This window comes from Calliphora vicina, chromosome 3 (assembly GCF_958450345.1).
Source record: "Calliphora vicina chromosome 3, idCalVici1.1, whole genome shotgun sequence".
Lineage (NCBI taxonomy): Eukaryota > Metazoa > Arthropoda > Insecta > Diptera > Calliphoridae > Calliphora > Calliphora vicina.
In genome coordinates this window covers 9607154-9634919 of record NC_088782.1, presented here as the reverse complement: position 1 = coordinate 9634919, position 27766 = coordinate 9607154, and the positions used below count along the sequence as shown (strand labels likewise).

Genomic DNA, 27766 nt, shown 5'->3' with positions numbered 1-27766 from the left:
TGAATGTTAAGTTCCCCAAAAAAAATGTTATGAAAAAAGAAATAAATAACGAATTTTGAAAAACAACTTAAATAACAAAATATGCCTGTGTATGTATATAAAAATATTCCCACGACCAGCGTTGAAATCCCCAACAATTTGAGTAGATTCAATGTAATTGATTGTTTTGATGATTATGATGAGAATGTGTGTTGTTATCTTGCTGTTGTTGCTGCTGTTGTTGTTGTGTTGCCATCATATTCATTTGCTCAGCTGTTTCCGTATCTAAGGATGTTGATTGCTGCTGCTGTTGTTGCCCATTTTGGGCGCACTGCTAGAACCAGGGTCTAGGATTTGCAGCATCATATGGTTTGGGCATACCCAAAGATGAAGATCTATACGCTGAAGGTGGTGGTTGACCATAACCAGCTGCGGCTGCTGCAGCCGCTGCAGTGGCAGGACCACTCAACAGTGATGGATTAAATATCATGCGTGTATGATAGTCATCACGTCTCAAATATTGTTGATACAATTGACTATTGGCAGCATCCAATTGTGAGGCAGCATTCATGAAATACGGCGAGGCTCTGGTCGAGGGATGTGCTGCTAGAAAACTGTAGGGATTTGGTGTGGCGGCTGGATTTAAAGCCGCTTGGGTTTTATCCATAACACTGGCCGAAGCAGAGGCGGAAGCATCATTGGCTGTTGTACTTCTGCTGTGGGCAGGTGCAGGTGGCATATAGTAGGGATTGGAGGCATCTCTAAATTGATCTAAATAACTGGAACCCGTTTGTTCGCCATACAAACCCAGAGTACTGGCCGTGTGGCCAAAATTAAAAGCACTTCCTGGTACCATGCCGGCGGCAGTTTTCAGCGAGATGGCATCTAAGGCGGATGCGGCTGATGATGAAGTGGTCGATGAGGAGTTATTGTTGACATTTGTACTGGAGTTTTGAGAGCCTACAGTAGCTTGTGAAGAATTCGAGGTGGACAGGGGCGAACCAACGCCGGTTGATTTGAGGCCGGCATATAGTTGGAAACTTTGTAGCGCTTGCAACTGATGGGCTGTGGAAACAGAGGCGGCAGCGGGATTCTGAGAGTTTGGATTGCTGTATTGCGAGGAGTGTAGACTTTGTTGTTGTTGCTGCTGCTGATGGGCAGCCTGGGACTGATGATGTTGGTGTTGTTGTGATTGATGCTGCTGCTGTTGCTGTTGCTGCAATTGTTGAGCCTGTTGTTGGGCTTGTTGTTGAGCCTGCTGCTGTTGAGCTTTGGCAGCTGCAGCTGCTTGTTCAGCTGCTATAGTTGAAGCCTTTTTCTTACGTCCTCTCTTAGCAGGCGGTGGTTTTTGAGGCTCCACATGTTGTTGTTGCTGCTGCTGTTGTTGCTGTTGCTGTTGAGCTTGCTGTGCCGCATTTGCCTGCGCATTATTACCTGCTAAACTGTGTAAATAACTGGAAGCCGATGGCATTTGATGTGGATTACCATAAATACTGGCCCCGGCAGAACTGGCTGTATTGCCAGCAGCTTGCATCGAATTCAGATAAAGTTGTGAAGCCGCAGAAGTTAATCCTTTAGAGGCTGTAGCCGCCGTTGCTGAATTGTATGTGTGGGCTGCTGGTGGCATAGTTTTATCATAATAGTTACTGGCAGCTGATTGGCCCGTCAGACCCATAAGCGAGGGATCTCCCAAAGGATGTAGAAGAGAAGCAGCTGGATTATTGTAGGTTTGCGCTGGGGGTGGTGGCGGTGTGGGTTTATTATAGGCCGACAAATGATGAGTGTGCGAGAGATGATGAGAGGCTGTCATTGCATTTAGTAGAGGATTATTGGCGGCTGATACCGTATTAGATGTTGCAGTCTCATGGGTGTTTACTGAAGAATTGTTGGATGCAGAACCTGAGCTTTTATCGTTAGTGGAAGTGTGTTGTTGAGTTTGTGGCTGCTGATGTTGTTGCTGTTGGCCATAAGTGTGGGTCAATTGCTGATGTTGTTGCTGTTGTTGTGCAGTTTGTTGCTGTTGTGGGTTTTGTGCTAATTTACTATTGCTATTGTATAAACTATGTTGTTGTTGTTGCTGCTGCTGCTGTTGTTGTTGGTGCATTGTATGATGTTGCTGATGTGCCATGTAGGTGTTGTCCGTGTTAGACATATTTAAAGGTTGTTGTATTGCAGATTCTGTGGATTTTTGTTGCTGCTGTTGTTGTTGTTGCTGCTGCTGCTGTTGATTATGTTGCTGCATTATATTGCTAGCTGAACTACTAGAGGAGCCATAGCCCATGGGGGTTTTATTCATCATATCTAGAGTAGATTTGTTTTGATGCTGTTGCAATGTTTGATTTTGTTGCAGAGTCTGCTGTTGTTCTGTAGGTTGCTGTTGTTGTTGATGTTGCTGCATTAAATGTGAGGCCAAATGTTTATTTTGCTCTTGATGTAGAGTCTTGTGTGTCTGTTGCTGTTGCGGCTGTTGTGTTTGCTGTTGCTGCTGCTGCTGCGGTGTTTGTTGTTGTTGTTGCATTTGACACGATTGTGTATCTTTGGTATAGTCTTTAGGAAAACCCAATGATGCAGCATGATTGTACATGGCAAACGCCTTCTCGGGTGCTATATTACCCAAATGTTTGCCAAACGCCATGGAACCCAAGAAAGAGTCAAACATTTGAGAGTATTTACTCAATTGTTGCTGTTGCTGCTGTGGATCTTGTTGAGTTGAAGCGGCTTGAGTTTGTTGTGGTTGCTGCTGTTGTTGGGATTGTGTCGATTGTTGTTGCAGTTGCTGCTGTTGTTGTTGCGATTGCTGCAACTGCTGCTGCTGCTGTTGTTGCTGAGTTTGTGTTGGCGGTTGACTTAACAAAGCCGAAAGGGTTGATTGTTGCTGGTGCTGTTGTGGTTGCTGTGGGGCAGGCTGATGTTGTTGAGCCGTTTGCTGAGTTGTTGCTTTATTTTGTTGCGTTATTTGCTGCTGTTGTTGTGGTTGTTGCTGCTGCGGCTGTGGTTGTTGCTGCTGCTGTTGTGGTTGTTGCGTTGACGCTTGTGGCTCTTCACATTTCTGTAACTTTCTACTTGTTCCTCCACTATAATCCATTCCCAATATATCGTCACCTGGCCTTTTAAGTGGATTTACCACAGGTTGCTGAGTTTTTTGGGCATGCGCCTGTTGATGCATGTGCTGCATAAATGCAGCCATATCTCCGGAATTCGAACACGATCCCAAACTACTTGGAGCATTCGCTTGCAGGTTGTAACTTTGCGCAGCTGGTGATGCTGCTGCTGATGAGGATGAATTGGAGGAGAGACTGTTATTATTGGTCTTATTTTCTTGATTTAATTCATCGATTGAGGATGTCGTGACAGCTGCTTGTTTACTAGCAGTCTCCGCTTGATATTGGGCATATGTGGGATATGACGGTTTTGGTATTAGTGATTGCTGCTGTGTTAGATTCGTTAAAATATTGTGTTGTTGTTGTTGCGGTTGTGTTTGCTGTGGCGCTTGATTTGTTGCCGTTGACAATGTTGTATCCCTCCAATCATTGGATTTTACTTCTGTTGTGGTTTTACTATTGTTATTGTTCAGCATAGAGGGGTTGTAAAGATTGTGTAAGGTATCATTAGTTTGTTGCTGTGTTTCATTAGCATGATGCTGCTGTTGATGTTGTTGATGTTGCTGTTGCTGCTGTGGCTGTTGCAATTGCTGTGCCACCTTAGAAGGTGGTGGAACGTATGAATTGCTATTAGAATTTAAGTTTTGTCCAAGACTTCCGTTATTATCTACAGACATTTGTGATGAGTACATTCCTGTTGTTTGTTGCTGCTGCTGCTGTTGCTCTTCTAATGTAGCAACTTGTGGTTGCAGAGCATTGGTGGTGCTGTTATTTGGCTCTCCATAACCCATAGCATTTGATGCAGTAGTAGTGTTGTGATAATTTGGGGTTGCATTTGCCAAAGACGATTGACTGTATGTGGGGGGTTGAGGCTGTGGTACAATTGGCTGTTGTTGCTGCTGCTGTTGGGATCCCACACTGGGTGGTTGCTGTTGATACGGTGACATTACTGGTTGCTGATATGGTGAATGTTGCTGTGGCTGTTCGGCTGGGGAATTAGCCAAAGGTGTGGGCGGTTGTGTGGCCGCTGATGAAACTGGTGAATCGATACAAGCCAAAGGACTGTGTTGCTGTTGATTCAAGGGAGAGTGAACACTGGAAGCTGCCGAACCGGCAACAGGAGTATGAGCCGCGGGACTGTGGGCATGATTGGCGGTTGTATAAGGCGATTGTTGCGGCTGTTGATATGGTGAATTTGGTGGATGATACGGACTTTGGTGCGGCTGTGGTGTGGTATGAGGCGTTGTGTACGGAGAATTTTGCGGTTGCTGATAGGGTGAGTGTGGATTTGGCGTGCTAGGACTCATTGAACTATTATAGTCGGATTCTTGTGATCTTGGTTGTTTATATTGATCGTATAAATTTGGCAAAGGTGAAGTAGAAGAGTATACCGGGGTCTTAGAAGCTTCCGATCCGGAAGGATTGTAGCTATTAGCTCCTCCATAGGGAGAAGTACCACTTAATTCAGGAGTCGAAACATTTGGTGAAGATGCTGACGAGTATATGTGTTGTGAGTACTGGGGATAAGGTGAAGGCATCTCTCTTGGACTACAACTTTTGTCGGGACTACTCTTTGTGGTGGTGTCCTGATAGAAATTAACTTTAATGGTGCCATTCAAGGGATATGGTGAAGCCGGTTTAGTGATTTCATCCGGTTTCGGTGACACCATAATGGGCGAGGCACCTATAGGTGAAGCTCCAATTGGTGAGGTATAAGAGCCGGCATTGTAGGAGCCATAACGATCCTCTATTGTTATGCGTGGCGAATCAGGATCTTGTGAAAAACTAGAACGTTCTGATATAGTGCTGCCTGTGCTAGCTTTACGTTGTCTTGGAGCTGAAGGTAACGAGAAGGTTTCTCCTATCAAAGAGCTAGATGTGGGACTTTTTGCTGCCGTAGCATTATTTGAGACAGAAGACACGGAACTCTTTTCTTGTGACTTCTCCGAAGAGCTTTCATTACTTTCGGGTTGTTGTTGCTTCTCTTCCTCTTCCGATTTTTTGGCCTTTTTGGGAGCTCCAAAAGCTTTGAACCAGGCACTTAAGTTTGGCTTTTCTTTAGCTGCATCAGCTGATGACGGAGCTGCAGTGTTATTATTATCCAAAGCTTTTTCATTGGCAGTTGTTCCTATTGCTGTTGCCGGGTTGTTTGTAGATGTTAAAGTAGCAGGATTCAATGAAGACAATGTTGCTGATAGAGTCTCAAAAGGTCGAGACTTTTCAGCTAATATCGATGACTTCAAATCTTCCTCTAACTTCTTGTCTTTTTCTTCGGTTGTCAACAAATGTGGTGCGCTGTTAAGAGCTGAACAGATTTTAGGAAATGGTAACAGACCTTCCAATACTGTATCTTTTGCTTTAGATTTTTCATCCAACTCCTTCTCCTTATCGTTGTTCAAAGCTGGACTTAATGCAGCCTTGTTCACAGTCTTCGAGGCTAATTCATCTATAAAAGAGGGCGTGGAACCCATAGCAAAATCATCAGTTGTTATCACAGTGCCTAAACTTAATTTGGGCACATTATCCGCAGTTTCCACAATTAAAGAGTTTTTGACCTCTTTAGTTTTGGCTGCTACTGGGCCTAATGGAAACAATTCATCGGGTTTGTTCACATTTTGTATAAGATTTCCCTTGGCTTTGCCGGGTTGTAAGCGGTCTATAGTGCGTAATAAATTATCTTTTCTTCTGGTATTTGAAGCAGCTTGTAGTTTTTCCTTCAAGGACTTTCTCTTGTCCTCCTTTGCCATTTGCTTTTTGATGTGAGGTGGTGGCGGTGGATGTAACAATAGCTGGGTGGTGGTGGGTTCTTTTGGCTTTGGCATGGTTACCGTAGTCAAAGAAGGAGCTATTGTTGTGGGTGGAGGTATTAAGAGAGGAGTGTTTGCAACTGCTACCGAACTCAATGAAGCTATAGAAGGCGCATTTATTGTGGACGAATTCGAGGAAGCATTTACCGAAGTACTGCCTACCGAATTGCCAGATGTGGTTGAATGTGGGGGTGATGTATTAAGTCTAGCTGCTGCCGCGACTGGCAACAATTCACTTATGATGTCTTTCTTTGGTAAATTTGAGTCAGATGAAGAATTGTTATCAGCGACTAGTTCATCAAAGGCCTCTTGTAGTTTTACTGGCATTAAGTCATCTTTGGCATTCGAAGGACCATCCAATTTACTAGTTATAGCCGGGTCAAAATCATCCATCATATAACGTGAGGGCGAGTTGGATGCTGAAGAAAATTCGGAGAACCTGGGAGTATGTTCTAACCAGCGATTGATATCCTTGAGGGTCTGTTCAGTTTCCACGTCTAAGGCTTCTAGATTGGCAGAAGTAGTAGCGGAGTTCTTTTGAGTAATCAAATTATTTGCCGCATTATTTTTAGTTGACTTTTTATTGTTGTTTTGATTTGCGGTAGCCTTCTTCTGCAGAGCTTTTTTGGGTGGTGGAGGAGCTTGAGGTTTCTCTTTTTCTTTTTCCTTTTCTTTCTCCTTTTCCTTTTCTTTCTCTTTCTCCTTTTCTTTTTCCTTTTCCTTCTCTTCCATTTTTGGAGGCTCTTTTATTTCCACTATTTCTTTTATAACCTCACAAATCGGCACAGACTGTGGAGTTGCCACTGGGGAGAGCGGTGGTGAAATCTCTATTAATGCTGCGGCTTTAAGTTTCTCTTTCTTTTTGGGTGGTAATTTGTCATTGCTCACAGATTTCTTGTCTTTTATAGCAGGCGCTGTTAATGGAGGTAACTTGAATGATTTTTCTTTATCTTCTTCCTCCACCACTTCGGCCATTATTACATCTTCAGGTTCGGCTGGCTTCTCTATGGGTTTTTCTGCTACAATTGTTTTCTTTATCTCAGGTTTTGGCTCCTCAACCATTTTTACAGGTTCTGGTTTAGGTTCGGGTATTTCCAAAGCCTTTTCCAAATTCTTTTTAGCTTTTTTATTATCTCGAGATTTTCTACCTCTTGTTGGCTCAGTTGCAGGTTTCTCGGGAGTTTTGTCCGAGGCTTCTGAAACAGCCTTACTAGATGAGTCCCGTTTCCTGGAGTTCTGGGATTTTGTGGTCGCTTTTGTTTCGGCAGCCACGTTTTGTTGATTGAGTAAAGCTCTGCTTCTGCGATATTTTATAAGTTCATACTTATCGAGAAACGGTAATAACATATCCAACTCTGCCTGTTCGGCAGCTGCTGCCGCAGCAGCTTTCTCTTTCTCTGTCTGTTTTTTCTTATCACTAGATGATGTTGTAGTCGTGTTAGCAGTGGAAGAAGATGAAGTAGATCTTTTGCGTTTGTTTTCTTTTTCCTTTTTATTGGTTTTATTTGTTTTTGGTGTTGTTTTCTTTTTTGTTACAGGTTCGGGTGAGGGCTCTCTGGATTCCTCGGTTGTATGACTAGAAGTGGATTTTAAATCTTCATTATCGGATTGATGGGATTGTTGTTGTTGCAAATTGTTTAAAGAAGTGCTTTGCACTTTCTTAACGGTTGTCAAAAGTTCAGAGAGATCTTCATTAAGGGCACTTTTTGAGTATTTTTTATGTAAATCTACTTTGAAGGGCGACATACTACGGCTGTCTTCGTCTAGTATGTCTTCTTCCAATTCCGAGGCAGAAGCATTTAAGGCAGCTATAGCGGGTGGTGGCAAATCCTTGCTTGTGACCAAAGAGGATTTCCTCTTGTTTGGAGGTTTGACGGGTGCGGGAGGTGGTGGTGGGTCTTCTTCCGGTTCTTCGGGCTCTGATTTTATAACTTTTTCTTCGTCTGCTTCTGTGGAAGATTCTTCCTGTTCGGATTCCGTGATTTCGGCCTTTGATTTGAATTTTCCCGTCGTCTTAAGGGAATCTTTCGTTTTGGTTTTACTTTTGGAATTGTCTTTTTTCTTTTTACCAGCACCTTTTTTCTTCTGATTTGCCGATTTTCCTGATTTGTTCTCTTTTGCTTTAGATTTACCCTTCTTCGTAGACTTTAATTCAAAATTCTCATCGTCTTCATCGTCTGGCTCTTCTTCAGATTCTGCATTCATGAAATCATCCTCATCCTCGGACATTTCCATATCATCCTCTTCCACCTTTTGCTTAGATTTACTTGCCTTCTTTGATGACTTTTTAGATTTTGCATTCGATTTGGAATTTTTCTTCTCATGCTTAGATTTTTTGTCCTTCTTTGAAGAGGACTCTTTGTATGTTTTTGACTTTTTCGAAGAATTTCGACTCTCTTCCAAATCCTGTATGTCCTCAATATCTTCGTCATCATCTTTGAATTCATACTGATCCTCCTCCTCACTCTGCCTATCATCTTTACGTTGTGTTTTTGATTTTCTCTTGCGCTTTTTATCCTTATCTTTTCGTTTCCTTTTGGCATTTGAGGTTTTGTGATCACTTTCTTCTTCTTCCAGCTTCTCATCATCGCCACTATCTTTGCCCTCCAGATCTTCATCATCGCTGCTCATGACCTCTTTTGTTTTATCTTTCTTGCTATGTTTCTTTTTGTCTGTGGACTTCTGTGTGGTTTTCTTGTTGGCCATTTCTTGATTTTCTTTGTCTTTAGCCTTTTTATTAAAATATTTTTCACGGAAAACATTCATTTTTGCATCGGCCGCCGGATAACTTAAATTCGGATCATCTTCATCGTCGTCCGACAAATGATCAAAGTATTTTTTGGTGGCTTTGTCAAAGGCTTCTTGGAGTTTATTCACCATTTCGGTGTATTCTAAAAGAAATGAGATTAGACTTGTTGAGTGATTATTGAAATTTCATATAAAATAGTTTCAACTTACCATTGTCGTTGCCATTGTATAAACGACAATTGTTAACAATCAGTTTAAAATCATTGCGAAAATCACTAAATTTCTGATATTCGCCATTATCGAGTTTATCTTCCATTTTTAAAAGGTCCATAGGTCTGAAATGTTGACAAATTTATATAATGACGAAAACTGCTAGTATGTACAAGAAAATATTTAAGAATTAAAATTTCAGAAGACTCCGAATGAAATAACTATATTTAAAAAATATAATTTTTAAAAAGTTTCTTCGTAGACAAAACATTATTTTACAATCTTTAGATTTCATTTAACTAATGATTTAATTAAGATAAATAATCTAAGCTCTAATACCAAATATTATCGAAATCAGAAGATGGACCTTTTTCATTTCGTGTCTAATACTTTTGTGTTTTAAAATCGTATATGTGTGATTGTAGTTGCTTACCTCCTTATAATGGAATAGTATCTGGGTGCAATATCCTCTTCAACGGGATCCATAAATGGCCAAGCGTCACGATGATTCTTAACATACACCAGTACCTTGTGCATGCCAATTTGTAGAACTTCTTCGGTCTCGGTAAAGCTAAGAACATTTGGTGTGATGGATTTTTTGTTCAAACAATAATTGTTGTAGAAAGTATTATGTTGGTGGTTGTGTTGGGATGATGATTTTGATTTTGTTGGTGGTGGCATGTGGTGATGATTGTGGTGGTATTGGTGTTGTTGTTTTTGATATTTATGATAAGAGGTTGATGATTTTTTATGTACATAAGAAGAATCAGAGGATATAGTGGAGGAATGGTGGTTTTGGTGATTGTGTTGGGAGAAATGTGCATTATTATTAGTATTATTAGTATTAGTAGTTGAAGAATGGAAATAATTATCATTAGAGGTAGTGTTGTTGTTGGTGTGATTGGTAGTACTAGTGGGAGTAGTAGTAGTGCTGTTGTTGTTGTTGTAAGTGTGATTGTTAGTATTGTGTTTTAAATAACGTTTGGTTGGTGGTATGGCGGCAACTGTAGTTGTTGCTGCTGTTGTTTCATTAACATTTTTATTTTTATTCTTATTATTTTTATTATTATTATAATTGTTACTGTTGTTATGATTATTGATCGTGACATAGTGTTGTTGTTCTTGGTCTTGTTGTTGTTGTAGTTGATACTGGTTGCTGTTGTTGCTACATATTACATTTCTACACGGATTTTTTGATTTTTTTTTGTTTGTATTTTATTTTTATTTGATTTTATGGTGTGGATGAAGGGATGGTTGTTTTATTTTGATAGAGGAACATATATTGTAGTTTTTTCAATTGTTATACATTTGTTTTTGATGATTTTTTTATAAAATGTGGAATAAAAATTCAAGAGGGAAGGAGCATAAAATACAATTGGTATTTTTAAAAATGATCGATTATTTACAAATGGATTTTTAAATATTAATCTCAAAGAATATTAAATATAAAAGCAGCATGCACATTACATTAGCAAAAGCTATATGTTGTTTAAATGATTTGAGGCAAAATAAAAAATTATATGAAAAAAAAGGCAGTTTAACCAAAATTTTTAAACCAAACTCAAATGTGAATACAAACTAGCTTTATTACAGCCAAAGAGATTTTCAATTGAAATAATCATTCGTGTAAGATTAAATTTTTCTATAGAAACTTAAAATTATGGTACTTTGAAATTTCTTTTGGAAAATCTAAAATATTTACCATAAAACTCCAAAATGTACTATACAGAATTACTATTAGCTCAGAATTCAAGGTGTAAGGAGTGAGATCGAAAAAACCTTAACACACGTTTTTCCTTAAAACTTTTAACCCAAGTATTATTTGTTTTTTTTTATCAAGTTACCTTTGTAAAGCATGTCAGTTATTATGTTTAATGTCAATTATGTTCATTTGTCGTTAATCTGATTAAAAAGAGTGACGAGAAAAAAGAGCGTACAAAAATTATTAAATATTTTCAACAAAACCCAACTTGGTCCTACAAAAAGTTGGCCAAACAATCAAAGGCCTGCCGCCAAACTGATTCCAATGTTATTGTTTTTAACAAACTCAAACTGCGAAGCGTTTTGCTTGTCTGCAGGATACATCCAGAATCTCTGGCGGGAATCGAACCTGCAACCCTCAGATTAATAGTCCTGCACACTATCGACTAGTCTATCTGGGCACATTAAACAGTATCGGGAGAACATGTCCTTTGAAAGAAAACCTGATGCAGGTAGAAGGAATGGTCCACATAATGTTTCAAAAGAGCTCCCAGCACATCCGGTAGGAAAGCAGCCCGGTTAGCTCAGTACTTGGACTATTTGGTAAGAAAAGTTAAAGCCAATGCAGGAACTCTGCTAAAAATTTAGAAGCCAAAGACAGAGCACGGAAATTGAAGTCAAATTGTATAAAAAATATACCTGCAGTATAATGGATGGCGACAAAACGTATGTATTTTTCGTACGTATTTTTCGCAGCTTCCCGGTCAATATTTTTATGTCGGGCTGAAGCTAGAGGGAATGTTGTAGAAAAGTTTAGAACCCAAAAGCAGAAAATGTTCCCAAAATGTTCTTGGTATGGCAAGCAATATGCAGTTGCGGCAAACATTTGTTACAAATACCGAAATTTACATCAAGGAATGTTTACAAAGGGGATGCATCCTTCCATTCATAAGAATTCTGAATGTGTCAACTGATTTTCGGCCTGATTTGGCATCCTGTCACTATGGTAAACAAGGTCTCGATCTCACTCCTTACTAAGGATTAAGATTATTAAGATGTAGTTGGTAAGATTCCAAACACCCGAATACGGCAGTTGAACTTGTTTTTTCCCATTATCCTACTGGAGTATATAGAGTAAACGCATCCTTAGTCAGTCCGTCACTTAATTTGGTTGGCAACATTTAATTTACATTTCAAATACCTAATGCCAACGACAAATGTTAAAGAAATTATAAAACCATTGGACATGCATTTGATTGTGAAACCTAGCAAATATCGTTAAAAGCCAATAGAGAGGAAAGAAACACAAGCAACGCAAAACATAAACAATTAAATTACCATGATTAGGTGGTTGATAGAGGAGGAGTGAAAAAGTTGTAATTTGTATAAAAACTAAAACTACATACATAGAAAAACAAATCAATCTTTATAATAAAAACGAAAAAAAAATACAAATAAAAACTCACTCATCAGCACTTTTATCCGAATTTTGTGATGACGTTATATTCGATTTGGCCGGTGTTATGTCATCACGATCACGTTCAGCTTCCTGCTTTACAGAGGCGGCCGCTGCTGCAGTAGTTGAGGTCTTCTTTTTAGGGCCGCCAGAACCTTTTCCACCGGAATTTGTGTTGTCCGTGGATTTTTGTTTTCTATTCGCCATTGTGGAATTCTTTGTTTTATTTGTATCTTTGTTGTTTAATTGTTGTTGTTGTGTTGTGGCGGCCGAGGATGTGGAAGATGATGTAGCTGAAGTTGAGGTGGCTGTAGTGGAATCTTGTAAAGTGGTTGGTATGAAAATATTACCCGTTAATGAAGATAGAGAATTGTTTGTTTGACGTCCCGGCAATTTCATATTTGTAGCTGGTGCCATATCATAAACTGCCGAACAATCTTTTTCCTTTTTTATGGCTACGCCGGCCGAGCTCAGTTGCAAATCGACGTGATTGTGATGCTCCTGTCCAGCTGTATCCAATTCGTTAGTGGTGTTATTGTGTTGGTTATTGTTGTTGTGATTGTTGTGTAAATGTAAGAGACTTTCTGTGGGTACTACACCGATAGCACGACAGAAATTTTCCTTATCTTCTGGACTTAATACTGGTTCTTCTTCATCGATAGTTTGATATTTGTTGGCCTTAGAAGAACGTGTGGGCAATTGTGGTTTATCTTGTTGTTGTGGTGTATGGGGATGTGGCTGCTGTTGCGCTTGAGATTGTTGCTGTTGTTGTTGTTGTTGATTTGTTGTATTAGTTTCAGTTGGTTGAGTTGTTGTATTTGTATTTGTTGCTGTTATTGTCGTTAGCTCGTTTTGATGTTTATCTGAGTGCTTGTGTTTCCTGCGATGTTCTTTAGACTTTTTCTTTTGCTTTTTCTGTGATTTCTTCTTTTTATGATGATGATGGTGGTGGTGATGAGATTTTCTATTTGATTTTTGATTTAGTTCTTCTACAAGTTTTTCGTCGCCTTCTTCGTCTCCTGCGACTAGAGTTCTTGTGTCTTGAGTAGCTGGTGCTATTGTTGTGTTGTCGTCAATATTTTGATTATCGTTATGGTTTTGTTGTAAAGCTTTATATTTGTTTATTATGTGCTGTTGTTCTTCCTCGTCGTCGTCTTCTTCTGCTTCTGGCAATTCGTGTAAATTGTCAGCCGGTTCTAATTTGATATTTTTTAAAAGATTTAAATGTTCATCCGTTAATAACGTGGAGGTATCGTCTATTGGCCTTTTATGTTGATCTTCCAAATCGAAATGTCTTTCTTGTTGATAATTTCGATTTCGTCGATATTCGTTATCCTGATCGTTATCTTCGGCCTCGTCTTCTTCCTCTTCTTCGTCGTCGTCTTCGGGTGTTAAACAAAATGTTTCACGATGTCCCAGGAAATCACTTGAGTTGGTTGTTATAGTGCGTCGCAATGAACTGGCATAGGTCGAAATGCCACTAGCAGTTGAAGTTGATTGGGAACTGAATTGTGGTTTGTTGGAAAAGAAATTGGAGTAGAATGTTTTTATTTGGTATAAAATAGGGTTCATTTATGATATTCAAAAGTCAATGTTAACATGCAATTAGTGTTTGATGGTGAATGAGTTAAGAAAAGCATATGAAATGCGGTATTTTTGGATGAATTTAAAAATGTTGAATGTGTTGTATAGCAACTGATTGCCTATGTTTAAACAAAATGTGTGCAGAAAAACCTCCAGAAGTCCCCAAATAGTTTACGGACAGATCTGTCAGATTAAAATGCTGTATTTCACAAAAATTAAATTTTTCACAAAAAAGCTTTTTCACTAAAAATGTGAATACTTTTTTTTTACAAAAACAGCTTTTTGATCAAAATAGTGTCCCTTTCAAAATATTTTTGCTCAAAAAGCTTTTTCTACTCTCTGAAAAGTTAAGTTCTCAATAATTGTACTAAATACCCGATTCTTTATTTACAATTCTTGGAAATCCATAAAATACATATATTGTGAAAGAATGAATTCAATACCCTATAAATAAGCAAAATAAACATGGGGCCAAATTAGAGCATTAGAATTTTTTTATTTGAGGTTATGGAATTCGATATCGAGCAAGAAATTTAGTACATTTTATTATAATTTCGATACGATTGTTCATTCCAACACGAATGCGATAATTTGGACCCAGTATTTATTTTTTCCCTTCTGCAACTAGTGTTTCCTAAGATAAAATCTCTTGAATATAGTCCCTCGATATGGAAATTCGTGTAGAAAAAAATTTAAATAAAAATTTGTAGCAAATTTGTATGAATGTTGTAAATGTTACAATTTAAATTCAAAATCAAACCAATTAAAATGCACATAAATGAATTTTTGCACAAAACTATAAATAAAACTTAATAAAGAAATAAAAATAATTATAAATAAAGCATGCTTACATAATTTGTTAAAAACCAAATGTTTTGAAACTGTAGAATCAATCAATCCAATCATAAGCCGAAACAAGATGAGGTTAAGAACACAATTTGAAAATTAATTAATAATTTTTTTTTTATAATAAATATATTTTTTGTTTGTTTGCGGTAAGACAAAGAAATACAAATTAAACGCCGGCCACTCTTGTTGGTAGGTATTTAAGCCACTTTTAGTTGATACTAGGAGTAGATGTTGCCAAAAATTAATCTGAATAAAAGCCAACTTATTTGTTTAATAATTAACTAATTATATATATATATAACTGAATAAATGTTAGCTAAAATTAAATTTTGTTTTATTTTTGAATGAAATGTGATTTTGTGATTAATAATTTTGTTTAATATTTTATTTGCAGGTGGCGGCATGGCATGTATTCTTTTTCTTAATGAAAATTATAAGGAAAAACTGATAAAAAGTAAAGCCAAATAAAACTGATCGAAAAAATGCATTTCAGATGATATGAAGATAATTGAAAAAAGTGCGTTAAGTGATTTAAAAAAAAAATTAATTAATTAATGTAATGTTTGTATGGTGGTTTGGTTAAATGTGTATGAAATTATGTATTTTCTTTGTAGTACACAATTTTGTCTTAGTTTTTTCTTTCTTTTGAGTGTTTGGCTTTAATTTGATGTTTTTCTAGGGGAGTTTATTTTGTCGTTCTAACCATCTGCGTGCTCTAGTTTGAGAGCTTGTTGTTGCTGCTGCTGCTGTTGAAGCGTTTAATGGTAACAATGATGTCTTAGCAGGCTGCGGTTGTTCGAAAGAATAACGTTGACGTTCTCTTTGCTGGCGTTCTAGACGTTCTTGTTCTTGACGGGCTTTCAGCTCGACCAGATTACGAATACGACTCGAGTTGCGCACTTGAAAGAGTCTGGAATAGAAATAAAGGTAATTATTTAGGGAATATACATATATTTCGAATTTTAATTTTAGATGAGTTAAAAAAAAATTATAAAAATTATACCTATTTCAATATTTTGAATATTTTTAATAAAATAATCCAATATTTTATATATATAACTATGTATTTCAATATTTTTAATACAAAAAAAAATATTTCAATATTTTAAGTAAAATATTTCAATATTTTGAATAATTAAAAAAAAATATTTTGAATATTTTAAACAACATATTATTAAATTATTAAATAAATAAATAAATATTTCAACATTTTTAATATAAAAATAATTTTAATAAATTTAAAAAAATATATTTTATTTCAATTTGAGATTTTAAACATTTTTTATTTCAATATTTTTAAAATATAAATAAGATTCCAACTTCTTTTATAAAAAAAAAATATTTCGATATTTTTAATATAAAAAAATATTTCAATATTTTACTTAAAATTTAAATTTTCAATATATTTAAAATAAAAATTTTTGTAATATAAAAATATTTCAAAAATTTAATAAATAAAAAAATATTTCAATATTTTAAATAAATATTTTTTATTTCTAAATTTTTAATATAAAAAAATATATATTTTTAATAAAAAAAATATATCAGTATTTTGATATTTTTAATGTATATGTACAGGGCATACTAAGAAAGATGACTGCATCACTACAACAAATACAAAAACAACAGGTACTTTGTTTTTGTTAAAAGGTAGGTGAACTGTCAAAGTAACATGAATGTAATGAATGAAAGTAACACAATTATATATAGGCATATTAATTGCCTGAGTGTTACTTCTTTTTAAAAAAAAAAAAAAAAAAAAAAAAGTTTATTTTTCGCCACAACAACCACAAGTGAATTGACAGTTCAAACTGAATAAAAAAAAATAATCAGCTGTTTCATCACAGTCACCTTTCTAAGTGTGCCCTGGTATATGTATGTATAAATAAGATTTCAATATTTTGTATATAAAATAAAAATATTTCGAATATTTTATCATATTAGTTTCAAATTCAATTTTATTGTTTTTTGCTATAAAAATGATACGGAATGAAACAAAATGGAATATGAAATCAATTGAAATTCATCACAACTAAATCGTTTTTGAGATTGATTTCAGTTTTAAAAATGATCGTTTTTCATCACTCGTGCCACATTATTTTATTTCAATATTGGCAATAACAAAATGTTGGGATAATAAAAAAAAATATTGAAGAAAAAACGTTTTCAAAAATTCAATTATATCTCAGCAAAGCTCAAACCGATTTAATAAATTACAATAACGAATTGCTGAATTTATATAGTAAAATTTTCGAAACTATATCAGATATATATAAATAAAACATATAGACAAAAGACTTTGAAAACTTGATTTCAACAAAAACAAACAATACTTACTTTCTCCTTCTTAAACGTTCACGTTCACGAAAAAGTTGTGGCAACTTTGGTAGAAAATTCTCATCTAATATCTGATAGAGTTCCTTTTCCTTGGCATTCGTGGATGCTTTAAATTTCGTGGCCAAATTCTGCCAATCCTCTTCGGTAAAGCAGATCACTTGCCACACCGAATTCGATTTGAAACTATTCGAAGCGGCCGGTTTATCTTCACGATACAGACGGGTGCCGTAAAAATACCAATAGCCGGAATTTTTCGAATCGTAACCCAACGGCTCGACACGTAAACTATCCGATTCTAAATTGTTTAAAATGACTTGTACATCGGCCGAATCGAGACGAAAGTGACAGAGATCGTAGAGAATTAAAAGACGTTTGCGTACGGGTAAAGATTGAAAATCAATATCGGTATCAAAATGATTTTCGGTATTATGAAGACGACACTGTTGGCGTAGGAAACGCCGTAAAAACATTTGATAATTACTATGGGTTATTTCTTTTGCTACCGAACGTAAAGCATCGCAACCCTTTAATAAGCGTACAATAAGTTCAGGCACTAAAGCAATATGATGTTCATCGTCTGTTGTTGTACCATCGGATAATAAAGCGGATTCTAAATCCTGCAAACATACACAACACACACATACAACAGAAACAAACATTTAACGGATTTAAATCATTTGATAGTTGGTTAATAACAATTATGATATACAACATACCTCAATATCAATATCGGGCAAATCAAATGCTGAACTAAACAATGAACAAAAATGTGAAATACACGGTATCTCCCACCATGATTGTATATCTGCAATAATATTTAAATTTGTTTAGTCATAGTCATAGTATTTCTTTGCATGATCTAATTAATTAAATGTTTACTTACCCAAAAGTCCTATGAAAGTAGAAACCATTTATGTTTACTTTCACAATGTATTTATTGCTGTTTTTATTTAGCTGTGAGTGTGTGTTTTGAGTTTTGAACGAATGTTGAAAAAAGGCCCCTCGATTTAATTTGCTGCTTGAATTATTAATCCTTCAACAGTTCCTTATAAGTTAAATTGAAAATTTATTTTGTTTTAACAAATTATCTTTGGTTAATTTTCCTAAACTTATTGGTCTGCATTTAATGCATTTTTCAGCAATTATTGTTGTTCTTTTTTAAGAATTAACTGAAAATATACATGTATAAAGAAAATTATGTCAGTAAAGTTGTTGAAAATATAATTATATATTACTTTGATAACTTATTTCAATAAAAAAAGTAAGTACATATTTATTTAAGTAAAATATTTATTTAAGGCCGGGTAACTTATCAACCTTTTAAACATACAAAAAAAAGTGATTTTTTCTTTGATTAAGCTTTATAAAATTTTGATATTGATATTTAAATGTGTTAATAGTTTTGCCTACACGAAATGAAATAGTGAATAATATAGAATTTGTTGTTTCTTTTAAAACAATATTCAAAAACTTCAGTATTACCGTCTAGGCCAGTTTTACTATTATTCGCTAATTTGTTTGTTTGCGTTAACGAATTGGAATTAAGTAAAAATTGAAAACATAAAAAGATCTTATTTATTTAGGGCCATTATTACAACTTGTCTTTATGTTTGTAATAGTAAAAGTTAACTTTAAATGCACCTTTTTCTATTGCTTAATGTTACATTTTACTATTACGAACATAAAGGTCAGTTGTAATAATGACCCTTAGTATATTGTGTTATTAAAAATACATACTTTGACTTAATAGTAATTAAAAAAAAGTCATTAAAAAATGCATCTGTTGGCATCGAAAAATCGGAATATTTTTTCTCTATTCAAAATATTTTTGATGGGGCTTAAAATGAAAACGAAAATAGAAAATCCAATGCGTATTAAACAGGTGAAAACGTCTAGGCAACAAAATCAACATTCTTTAGTAGTCAAATGATTGGCAATATCAAAACCAGATATTTCACATAAAAAAAACTAAAAAAATGTTTTTTTTGTCATATGTACATTGGTTTTTCGGAGAATTCTATTTAATACACAATTTTATGTATTTAACTCGAATTATTTGCAAAATTAGTTGTTCAAAATAAATTTAAAAATAAATATTTTTGACAACAATTATAATCAAATTATAAACAAATAAGAAAATCTGAATTTCATTTCGATTTTATTTCCGTTTTAAAAGGAAATTCATCAGCTGATTACGTGACTCTGTGACGTGACTTTTTACGGTTTAAAAAGATTTTTGTCAAAGTAACATTGTCTGTTTAAAAATCTCAAAATGCATAATATAATGATCAATAAATAGGTGCATTCTAAATATCAATATCAACACAAAAATATAGAATTGCTACAGAGATTAGTTTTTTCAATAGAACTAAATATGGCAGACCAAAAAAACGATCTGTTCAATGAGATTTGTAAATTAAAAATAAAACAAACTGTGCCAAATCTCATAGGTATAAAGGGTATTTTCACTACGGACTTCCGAACTTTGACATTTAATATCGGGCATATTGTTGAAGCTACATCTATCGAATTTATTTAGTTTGTTTTGCCGAATAAATACGGTTTCAGCTTTACAATATACATACATACATATGTATGCAATATTATTTTACTATAAAAAATTAGATTGCAAATAAATTTGCTTCAGATCAGAAAAATGGGTCAAAAGTATTTCCAAATATAAAATACTATTAAAATGGAAGTTTATTGGAGACCACGAATGATATCTATGTAGGTATATATTCTTTATACAATTACTCCATAAAATAAAATACTTATGCCTTAATCAGTAGGAATCATTTTTGAAACCTAAAACTTTTTCTTTCGCAAACTAACTGTGTGAGGTTATTTGTTAGTTTTTACAACATAATAGAAACCGCTCCTTTTTTAAACGGAAAAAACGGATAACTGGCTTCCAGGTGAAGTTTTTGAATAGAACACAAAAATTAACTTTTACTGCCATTTTTTAGAAACGAACATGTTTCCACCCGTTAATAGTTTACAAGAGCAGAAAAAAGAAAATATTTTTGCCAGAAAAATAAAACGCCATATGTTTAACATGTGGGAAAGATTTTTGACCGAGACGAAGGTTTTGGACGACTGCCTGAATACCATAACATGTTGAAAATATATACTTCATGAAGCCCACTCTGTAGCAGTAACAATCTGGGCCAAGGACTGTGAACTCAGCTGTTACTGTTACAACAACAATAGTGTATCTTTTCAAAACAGCAATTCCTTTTTAATACTTTTTTACTTTACAAACACAAATATTGATCATAATTTTTTTAAGAAATCATGAAATAAATCAAATATGAACGAAATATTTATTCTGCTAACCCCCAGTAACACGAAGTCTGGTTATGTGTTAACTAATAGTTAAACTGACAGTTTTCATACAAAAATAATTTTAACCGACAGTATAACTATTAGTTAACGCATAACCAGGCTTCGTGTTAATGGGGGTAAGCTTTCTTTTAATATTTAACTACCTACATACCTACATATATAATTGCTTTAAGAAAATTCCAATTGTTAAAAACAAAAATCTAAAATATTTAAACATCATTTAACACCCCACATTCAAAAAAAAAAATAGAAGAAAAACAAAATTGTATGATGTAAAAGAATTTGGCGCAAAATATTTATGTATTAATCTTATTAATTGGATAAAGCGCGGGAAAAAATATAATTATCAATAGGTATGAGTATTGTGTCGTTGAAACGTACACAATCAAACAGGTGGGAGGAGGGGTGACAAAGATTGAAGGGGTTACAAATTTATACAAACACAAAATAAGAAAACATATGGCAAACACAAGCGCACACACTCGCGCATACATAACAATAATAAACAAAACAATGCTGCACTTCAACAATAATTTATAATGTCAACTTAAACTATTTAAAAAATAGTTGTAAAATCTTTAAAACATTTAATACAAAAAATATCCTAAAGATATACAAAGAAACCAAATGCAAACTATAAAACATAAAAACATGTGTTTATCATAGTGGCGTTAAGAAAAAAAAAATAGATTGTTTTGATTTTTTTCTTTTATCATACAAAAACAGTACGGTATTTTTTTGTTATTCTCTACTCTCTCCTTAGAAGAGCAAGACCATATATATAAAACTCTAATAGGCATCTCTTTCAGTTGGAAAAAGAAAGAGTAGAAAATATTAGTACATCATACTTGCTCGATGATTATAAACAACCAAAACAGAGGAGCAAAACCATTTACAAGTTAAAGAGCAAACGGTTGGACAGCAGTACACAAAAAACATATGTTTGCATAAGTTATTAATAGGCGTGAAGAGAGAAACTGTTGTGTATAATGGAAAATGGAAAAAAATTGGTATATTTTCGTTTCCCGTTTGTTGAAAAAAAAATCGAAGTGAAATTTTTCTGCAATCAATTATTTTTTCCGTTTTATTGCAACTGAAATGTAAAAAACTATTAGATCTTTTTGATTTTATTTTAGATATTTTATGGAGACTTTTCGCACTTTACTTTGTAGTTTATTTTAACACTTGATTTTCGTACCATTTTTGGTTTCTTAAATAATGTCTATTTTTTTACATTTATATATGTAAATAACAGTGTTGTTAACTTAGGCGTCTTTTTTAAAGAATTTTAATCGTTTTTCATCACCAGCACACCCATAGAAACGTTTTTAATAATATAATAGCCTAGTTTTCTTGTTAGAGAAACAATAAGGCAATAGTCGAGTTGAGTTGTATAATAGAATATAAATAAATCTTAAATATTTTTTATAATCAGGTATATGATGGAAATTGAGGAGGCAGCTTTTAAAACTTATCTGCAGCTCGGCTCAGGTGCATTGAAAAATTCAAATCAATATTATTCTATTAAGCCATTAAAAACCAACACCATTCTTAATTAATTTATTTATACGGTCAAGGAACATAAAAGCTAGAAGCCATTGTACTTTGTATAAGGGCCTAACTTTTGGCCATTTTGTCTGTAGCATCAAATAAGTGTTATCAGCCAAATGAATCTGTTCCGCGACATATTTTCGGAAACAATTGAAGAGCGAGTGTCTTCGCAAAAATGCCAATAAATATCCTACCTTGGCATAGAACGATATCGACTGTAAAGCAAAATACCCAAGAATTTTTTCAAATCTTCTCCATTGAAGGAGAAATAGTGCTCGTTAGCTTGCGAAGCATAAATAATGCAAGTTTGCTCAACGATTAAATTAACAACATTTTCCCCATTCAGGTCTGACATCAGTGAAAAAAAAAAATAGTTTGAGACATTTGAACATCGCATGGTCTTATTGTCAAAATAGGATTTTTACGCTTGATTTTGAGGACATTATGTATGCCGCACTGCTTCCACAAAATACCTGGTACATACATAATTTGGCATTCGATCAACAACAATATGCTCAGCAACACCTTCCTATTCATCTGTATTACAATCCGGATCGCTATATCAATATTGTGGTTATCATCTTTTTCCAAAAAATAAAGAGCGCTATTCGTTTTTAAATCATTTAGATTAAAAAAGGAACAAATCAAGATCCGCGTAACAGTTTATATTTTCATAATTTTTTTTTCTGTTAATATTCACATTTTCTGTATTGCCGGCTTTCGGGCGGGTGAAGGGTCTTTTAACTCTGGGGTGTATCGAACACCGGCTTCGCTAAAATCACTTTTTCTGTATATCAAAATTTTCTGAAATACTGTCATATAAAATCAAGAAGGAATTTTTGGTTCACAATATTAATAAACTGTACCATATTATATATCATATTAAAGGTATTGTGAAGCACTATTCAATGATACCCATAACGATCAGTTTGTTTTCCAAATATATGAGAAATATACTATTATATGTATTGACTTTAAATTCATATAACTCTTAAACTAAGAGAGAACAGGGAAAAATATTAACGTTTTTGTGCTTCTAATTATGAGAGCTATCAACACCAAAGAAATTATAAAAATGCAAGCTGTTTCGCTGATCTTGATTTATACCAAGAGATTTTTTTCACACAAGTTATTTCAACTGCCGAATAGTATACATAAATAAAGTAATTTATAAAATCGATGAAGTAATTCACACAAATTATATCACATTCCATATATAATATTAAAGCGATTTCATGTTAAAGTGACGTTTTTAATGTGCCAGCACATATTGACATCACACTTTTCTACCTTCTTACTTCTTGCCCTCTCTGTATGTCTAAAAGGTTGCTGACTTTTTCGTCCACTTCTTCAACGGGCTGTTTTTTCTTCTTCTTCTTCAATACACACACTCCTCTTTTAGCAGTAAGAAAAAATTTATATTGCGTTTAAATTTTTTTCGTTTTATTCTTTACACTCACTACAACTTCACTTAAAAACTAAAATAATATTTTTTATTCTGCTTTCTTTACGAACTATTGATTTTCTTAAAAAACATTCAGAATTTATGTGTATTTTCAATATTTAAAAAATTTCATCTTTCAATTTTAATGATTTTTTTCTCTTCTTTTTTTTGCTCCTCTAAATTGGTTTCATACGTGTGTGTGTCGGATTCTTTTTTCTTAATTTTTATTTGCCACAAAAATTCACTATTTTTCACTTTAATTTATTACTATTTTTAACGACCACACAACCGAATTCGCGTAGAACAATTTGTAAACTGAAGAAATTTTCTAGTTGTTTGGAAAGATTTTCAATTTTCATGGTAAATATAGTGTGTTGGAGTGGGACAATTGCATAACATATGGACAATGCTGTCCTTGTTTTACTTGCTAAAGAGAGAAACACATGGTTGCTAAATTGTGTGCAAAAACCAATTAATTGAATTTTGTGTGGTTGATGTCTTTGATAAATAATCATTCACAATACATGTGTATTTTTTTAAAAATTTCGTTCGTTCGCTGTGTGTGGAATTTTTTTCCTGAAAAAATTCCCATATTCTTTTTTTTTTAAAGTTCGCATAAATACCACGAACTCGGTTATCTAGGAAGAAAAACTCTGGTGGCTTAGACGACGGACGGAGGGGAGGAGAGAGGGAGAAAAAGAAGAAGAAAAAAGAAGAAAAAAAAAGGATCCTTCTTCCTTCCTTCCCGCCAAAAAACCAACAACAAACACACACAACCAAACCACACACAACAACAAAAAAAAACAAGACGGACCGGGAGAGGAGAAAAGAAGAGAACGGGTTGGGTGTTGGGTGGGGATTTGGGTGGATTTTGGGTCGGTCGAAAATACGGACGTGTTCTTTCTTCCGTCCGTATTTTTTTTTCAAATTTTTTGTGGTGAATAAAAATCGTGGTGAATAAAAATCGTGGTGAATAAAAGAAATCGTGGTGAATTCTCAGAAATTCACCACAAATACCGTTATGTCAAATTTTTCATAGTCCCCGTTGCAAATATTTAGTTGTTTAGTTGTTAGCAAGGCAAATTTATTTACAGGTATACCCAATTCTACAACAAATACAACTTTTCCAAAAACAACATGTACTTTGTTTTTGTAAAATTATTTGCTAGCTGTCAAACAGCTAAACAACAGCAGACTGCAAAAATCAAAAACAGGGGTGAAAATAAATAAATACGTGAAATTTACTTTCAATAACTACTCCATTCACTTTTATATTATCAATTATTAACTTTTCTACTACTTTATATTTTTTATTGAAAGAAACTAAAACGTTAATTTAAATTAATAAAGAAATGTAAACAAACTTTGACAGCTAGAAGTGAAAAAACAAATCGAGCAAAAAATAGTCAGCTGGCTTTTCGACGTCACGTTATTAGATACGTTGTTAGTAGTGTGTATCTAACGGTATTTGTGGTGAATTTCAGAAAATTCACCACGATTTTTTTAATCACCACGATTTGTTTAATCACCACGATTTTTATTCACCACACTTTTATTTTTTGTTGCCCCATCCGTCGACACTCGCCCTGCGAGTAACGTCGTTGGCTTACCTCTCTGCTGCCCGCCCGCACTTTCTTTCTTTAAAAAAATAATATGGGCGGGCATTCATTCATTTTCTTCAGCAATTTCGTTGGAATGATTGATTCTCGTTTGTTGTCAGGAATGTAATTATTAAAAAAATGCTGAGCGATGATGTGGCTGCAAAATTGAGTTGGCGTGGAACGAACAGTAAGCCCAGTATTCAGGAATTCAATAGCGGAGTTCAGTATTAAGTGCGAATGGTATTGCATCATTGCAAATGCAAAATTGTAAATGTTTTTGTGTGTATTTTGTTATTGGATTACGGTAAAATTTTGCAATGATGCAATGATTCGCACTTAACAGTGAATACCGCTAATATAACGAAAATTATAACAAGTATTTTTTTTATAACATGATTTTCTGAATTCTAATTATTTTCTTTTTAAAGGTGTCTGCCATTCAAAATTTCCGAAAGCTGATGATGCAGGAATAAATAAGGTATTACAACAACATTTTCTTCATGCTGGGACCGTCTCAGAAAGAGTGACTGACCGAACCAAAAATATTGATGAAGCCAAGAAAGAAAATTGACGATTTGGCTGAGAAATAACTTTATTATTTAATAATTTTTCTATTGCATAATTATTTCCATTATTCATATATATATATATATATATATATATATATATATATATATATATATATATATATATATATATATATATATATATATATATTACAGTCACAGCCGATTTTTTTTTTAGATTTCAAAGAGTGCCGGGTGGAATATTATGACACTAGGCCTAAATGTTAAGTGCTGAAAATTTGAGCCAAATCGGGCAACGATTTCTGGACGCGCATCGAGGTCAAAGTTCAGATATATGCAAAATTTTACTGTTAATATGGAATAAATATGTGAAACTCGTTAACTTTCTGCATTGTTTTCTAGAAATATGTAGATTTATTTATATTAATGAATATTACATTAAAAAAAATTTTGCAAATTAACCCTGTATCTCCTTTGGTTCAAAATGACCCAAAAACTGTATTATCGCCAAAATTAGAGAAAAATGCAATATTTTCAGTTTTTGAAAAAATTTTGCTACTAAATAAATACTTTTGCAATTGAATGCAAAAGAATCGAAATATGTACGTAATTATCGTTAGAATGAGACATAAATGACAAAATTTGATTAAAAAATTTTAAAGTTATTACAAATTCGCCAGACCATTAACGTGTTTCAGGCCACTTGAACAAAAAATTTAGGAAAAAAATTCAGATATTTCGAGAAAAATTTAAATAAAAGCTCATTTTTACTTAAAATGTGTCCATATTTACTTGTATATGAGTTTTTGTCTTCGTAGGATACCGTTAACCTATTCGCAGGTATGGCCAAAAAAAATAATTTTTTTTAACGGCTGTTTCAAAACTCCCTTTTCAAATTTTTAAAAATTTTGTTAAACAAATTTCAGATTTTTTCGATCATCACATTGGGGTTTATTGAGATCAAAATAGGGAATAAAAATATGAAAAAATTATGTCAATACCTCTTACAGTTTTTCCGTACCTGCGATTTAAATTTTGCGATTTTCAAGAAAAACTAATTTTTTGTCCATATTTAGGCGAATGAGCCCAATTTCCTTACTGTTATAAATTTTAAGTAAAACTTATTTTTTAATGTAATATTCATTAATATAAATAAATCTACATATTTCTAGAAAACAATGCAGAAAGTTAACGAGTTTCACCTATTTATTCCATATTAACAGTAAAATTTTGCATATATCTGAACTTTGACCTCGATGCGCGTCCAGAAATCGTTGCCCGATTTGGCTCAAATTTTCAGCACTTAACATTTAGGCCTAGTGTCACAATATTCCACCCGGCACTCTTCAAAATTTTAACTAAAAATTTTTTCCATACAACTGATTGTCACTCTAATATAAGACCATAGTAAGTTCGACCTACAATGGGTCAAAATCGGGAAAAAAAATTTTAAAACGAATTTTTTTTTTCAAAAAAAAAAAATTTAAAAAACAAAAAAAAAATTTTAAAATTTAAAAAAAATAAAAAATAAAAATTTAAAATAACCGAAAAAATTTTTTTCCAAAAATTGAAAAAAACAACTGGAAAATAAATTAAATTTTGTTTACCTAAAAATATTTAAAATTTTGAAGTATAATTTGGTGAAGGGTATATAAGATTCGGCACAGCCGAATATAGCACTCTTACTTGTTTTTACTTAAACTTTACTTATTTTTAGGCATTTTAAGATCAATTAAAATCTTCTTTACGATCGTTCCAAGACTCTTCTATAATGAAAGAAACACGAACTTCATGAATTCATACGCAAACGAATAAAAATGACCAGCGACAAAATGAAAGCCAGATACGATCGAGCAGCAAATTCTGAAAGATTTAACGAAGGCCAGCTTGTACTGTATAATCCACAATTTAAGAAAGGACTGTCTCCCAAACTACAAACCATTTGGGATGGACCATACAAGGTGATTAATAAATTAAACGATGTGGTCTACAGAATACAGAAAGAAAAGAGCCCGAGATCTAAAATGAAGGAAGGTCGTACATCTAGCTGCCTATGTTTTTGAATTTAAATAAAACGGTTTCAACGGCTGGTTTAAAGTTACATAATGCCTCTCAAACAGCAGTGCTTCTCAAATTATAACATTATCTGTGGGTATTTTTATTAATTAACATTGCTGTGGAACACACAACATTGAATAAAAGCTTTGAGTTGAGCATTGTTTGTAAGTATGTATGGCAACACTAAATGATAATGATTAACATCGAAAGCTCTATCCATAGGGTAACATAGAGACGAGACGGAATTATCAAAAACCTAAGTCTGTTGTCAAAAACCTATCTCTTGCAACAACAAAATACATGCTAGACAATGTATTTTGTTGTTGTATCATAAATTTTATTTGTTGTATTTTTGTTTGACAAATCGGAGTGTCTCGTATCTATGTATAATTCTCTATCTATCTAGAATTCGAATATTCTAGTTTGAAGATCATTGTAGAAATAGAGATTTCTAGATGGTAATGC

The 27766-nt window shown here is 33.9% G+C and overlaps 1 protein-coding gene across 4 annotated transcripts; it reads right to left on the bottom strand.

Annotated features, from left to right (window-relative positions):
• dikar lies at nucleotides 1-23418 on the bottom strand. 4 transcript variants are annotated; one of them, XM_065502797.1, is made up of 10 exons: nucleotides 22962-23418; nucleotides 17656-17941; nucleotides 17489-17577; nucleotides 16773-17389; nucleotides 15139-15345; nucleotides 12353-13506; nucleotides 12013-12295; nucleotides 9279-10025; nucleotides 8846-8970; nucleotides 1-8778 (listed from the first exon to the last, which is right to left on the bottom strand). In XM_065502797.1, exons 2-10 carry the CDS (start codon nucleotides 17681-17683, stop codon nucleotides 314-316), a joined length of 11715 nt encoding a protein of 3904 aa, XP_065358869.1. In that variant the 5' UTR covers nucleotides 17684-17941; nucleotides 22962-23418; the 3' UTR covers nucleotides 1-313. The 4 variants fall into 4 exon arrangements, with proteins under 4 accessions (XP_065358869.1, XP_065358867.1, XP_065358868.1 ...); XM_065502795.1 differs by having other exon boundaries at nucleotides 12013-13506; XM_065502796.1 differs by having other exon boundaries at nucleotides 12013-13506; nucleotides 22970-23418.
• Nucleotides 23419-27766: the final 4348 nt, after the last annotated feature.

What these genes read in the sequence shown, in the direction of transcription:
- dikar (XM_065502795.1), bottom strand. Translation starts at nt 17,683, where the DNA reads ATGGTTTCTACTTTCATAGGACTTTTGG. An exon ending in TACTTTCATAGGACTTTTGG is followed by an intron (nt 17,578 to 17,655) that starts GTAAGTAAACAT and finishes ATATTATTGCAG; the next exon opens with ATATACAATCATGGTGGGAG. An exon ending in TGCCCGATATTGATATTGAG is followed by an intron (nt 17,390 to 17,488) that starts GTATGTTGTATA and finishes GTATGTTTGCAG; the next exon opens with GATTTAGAATCCGCTTTATT.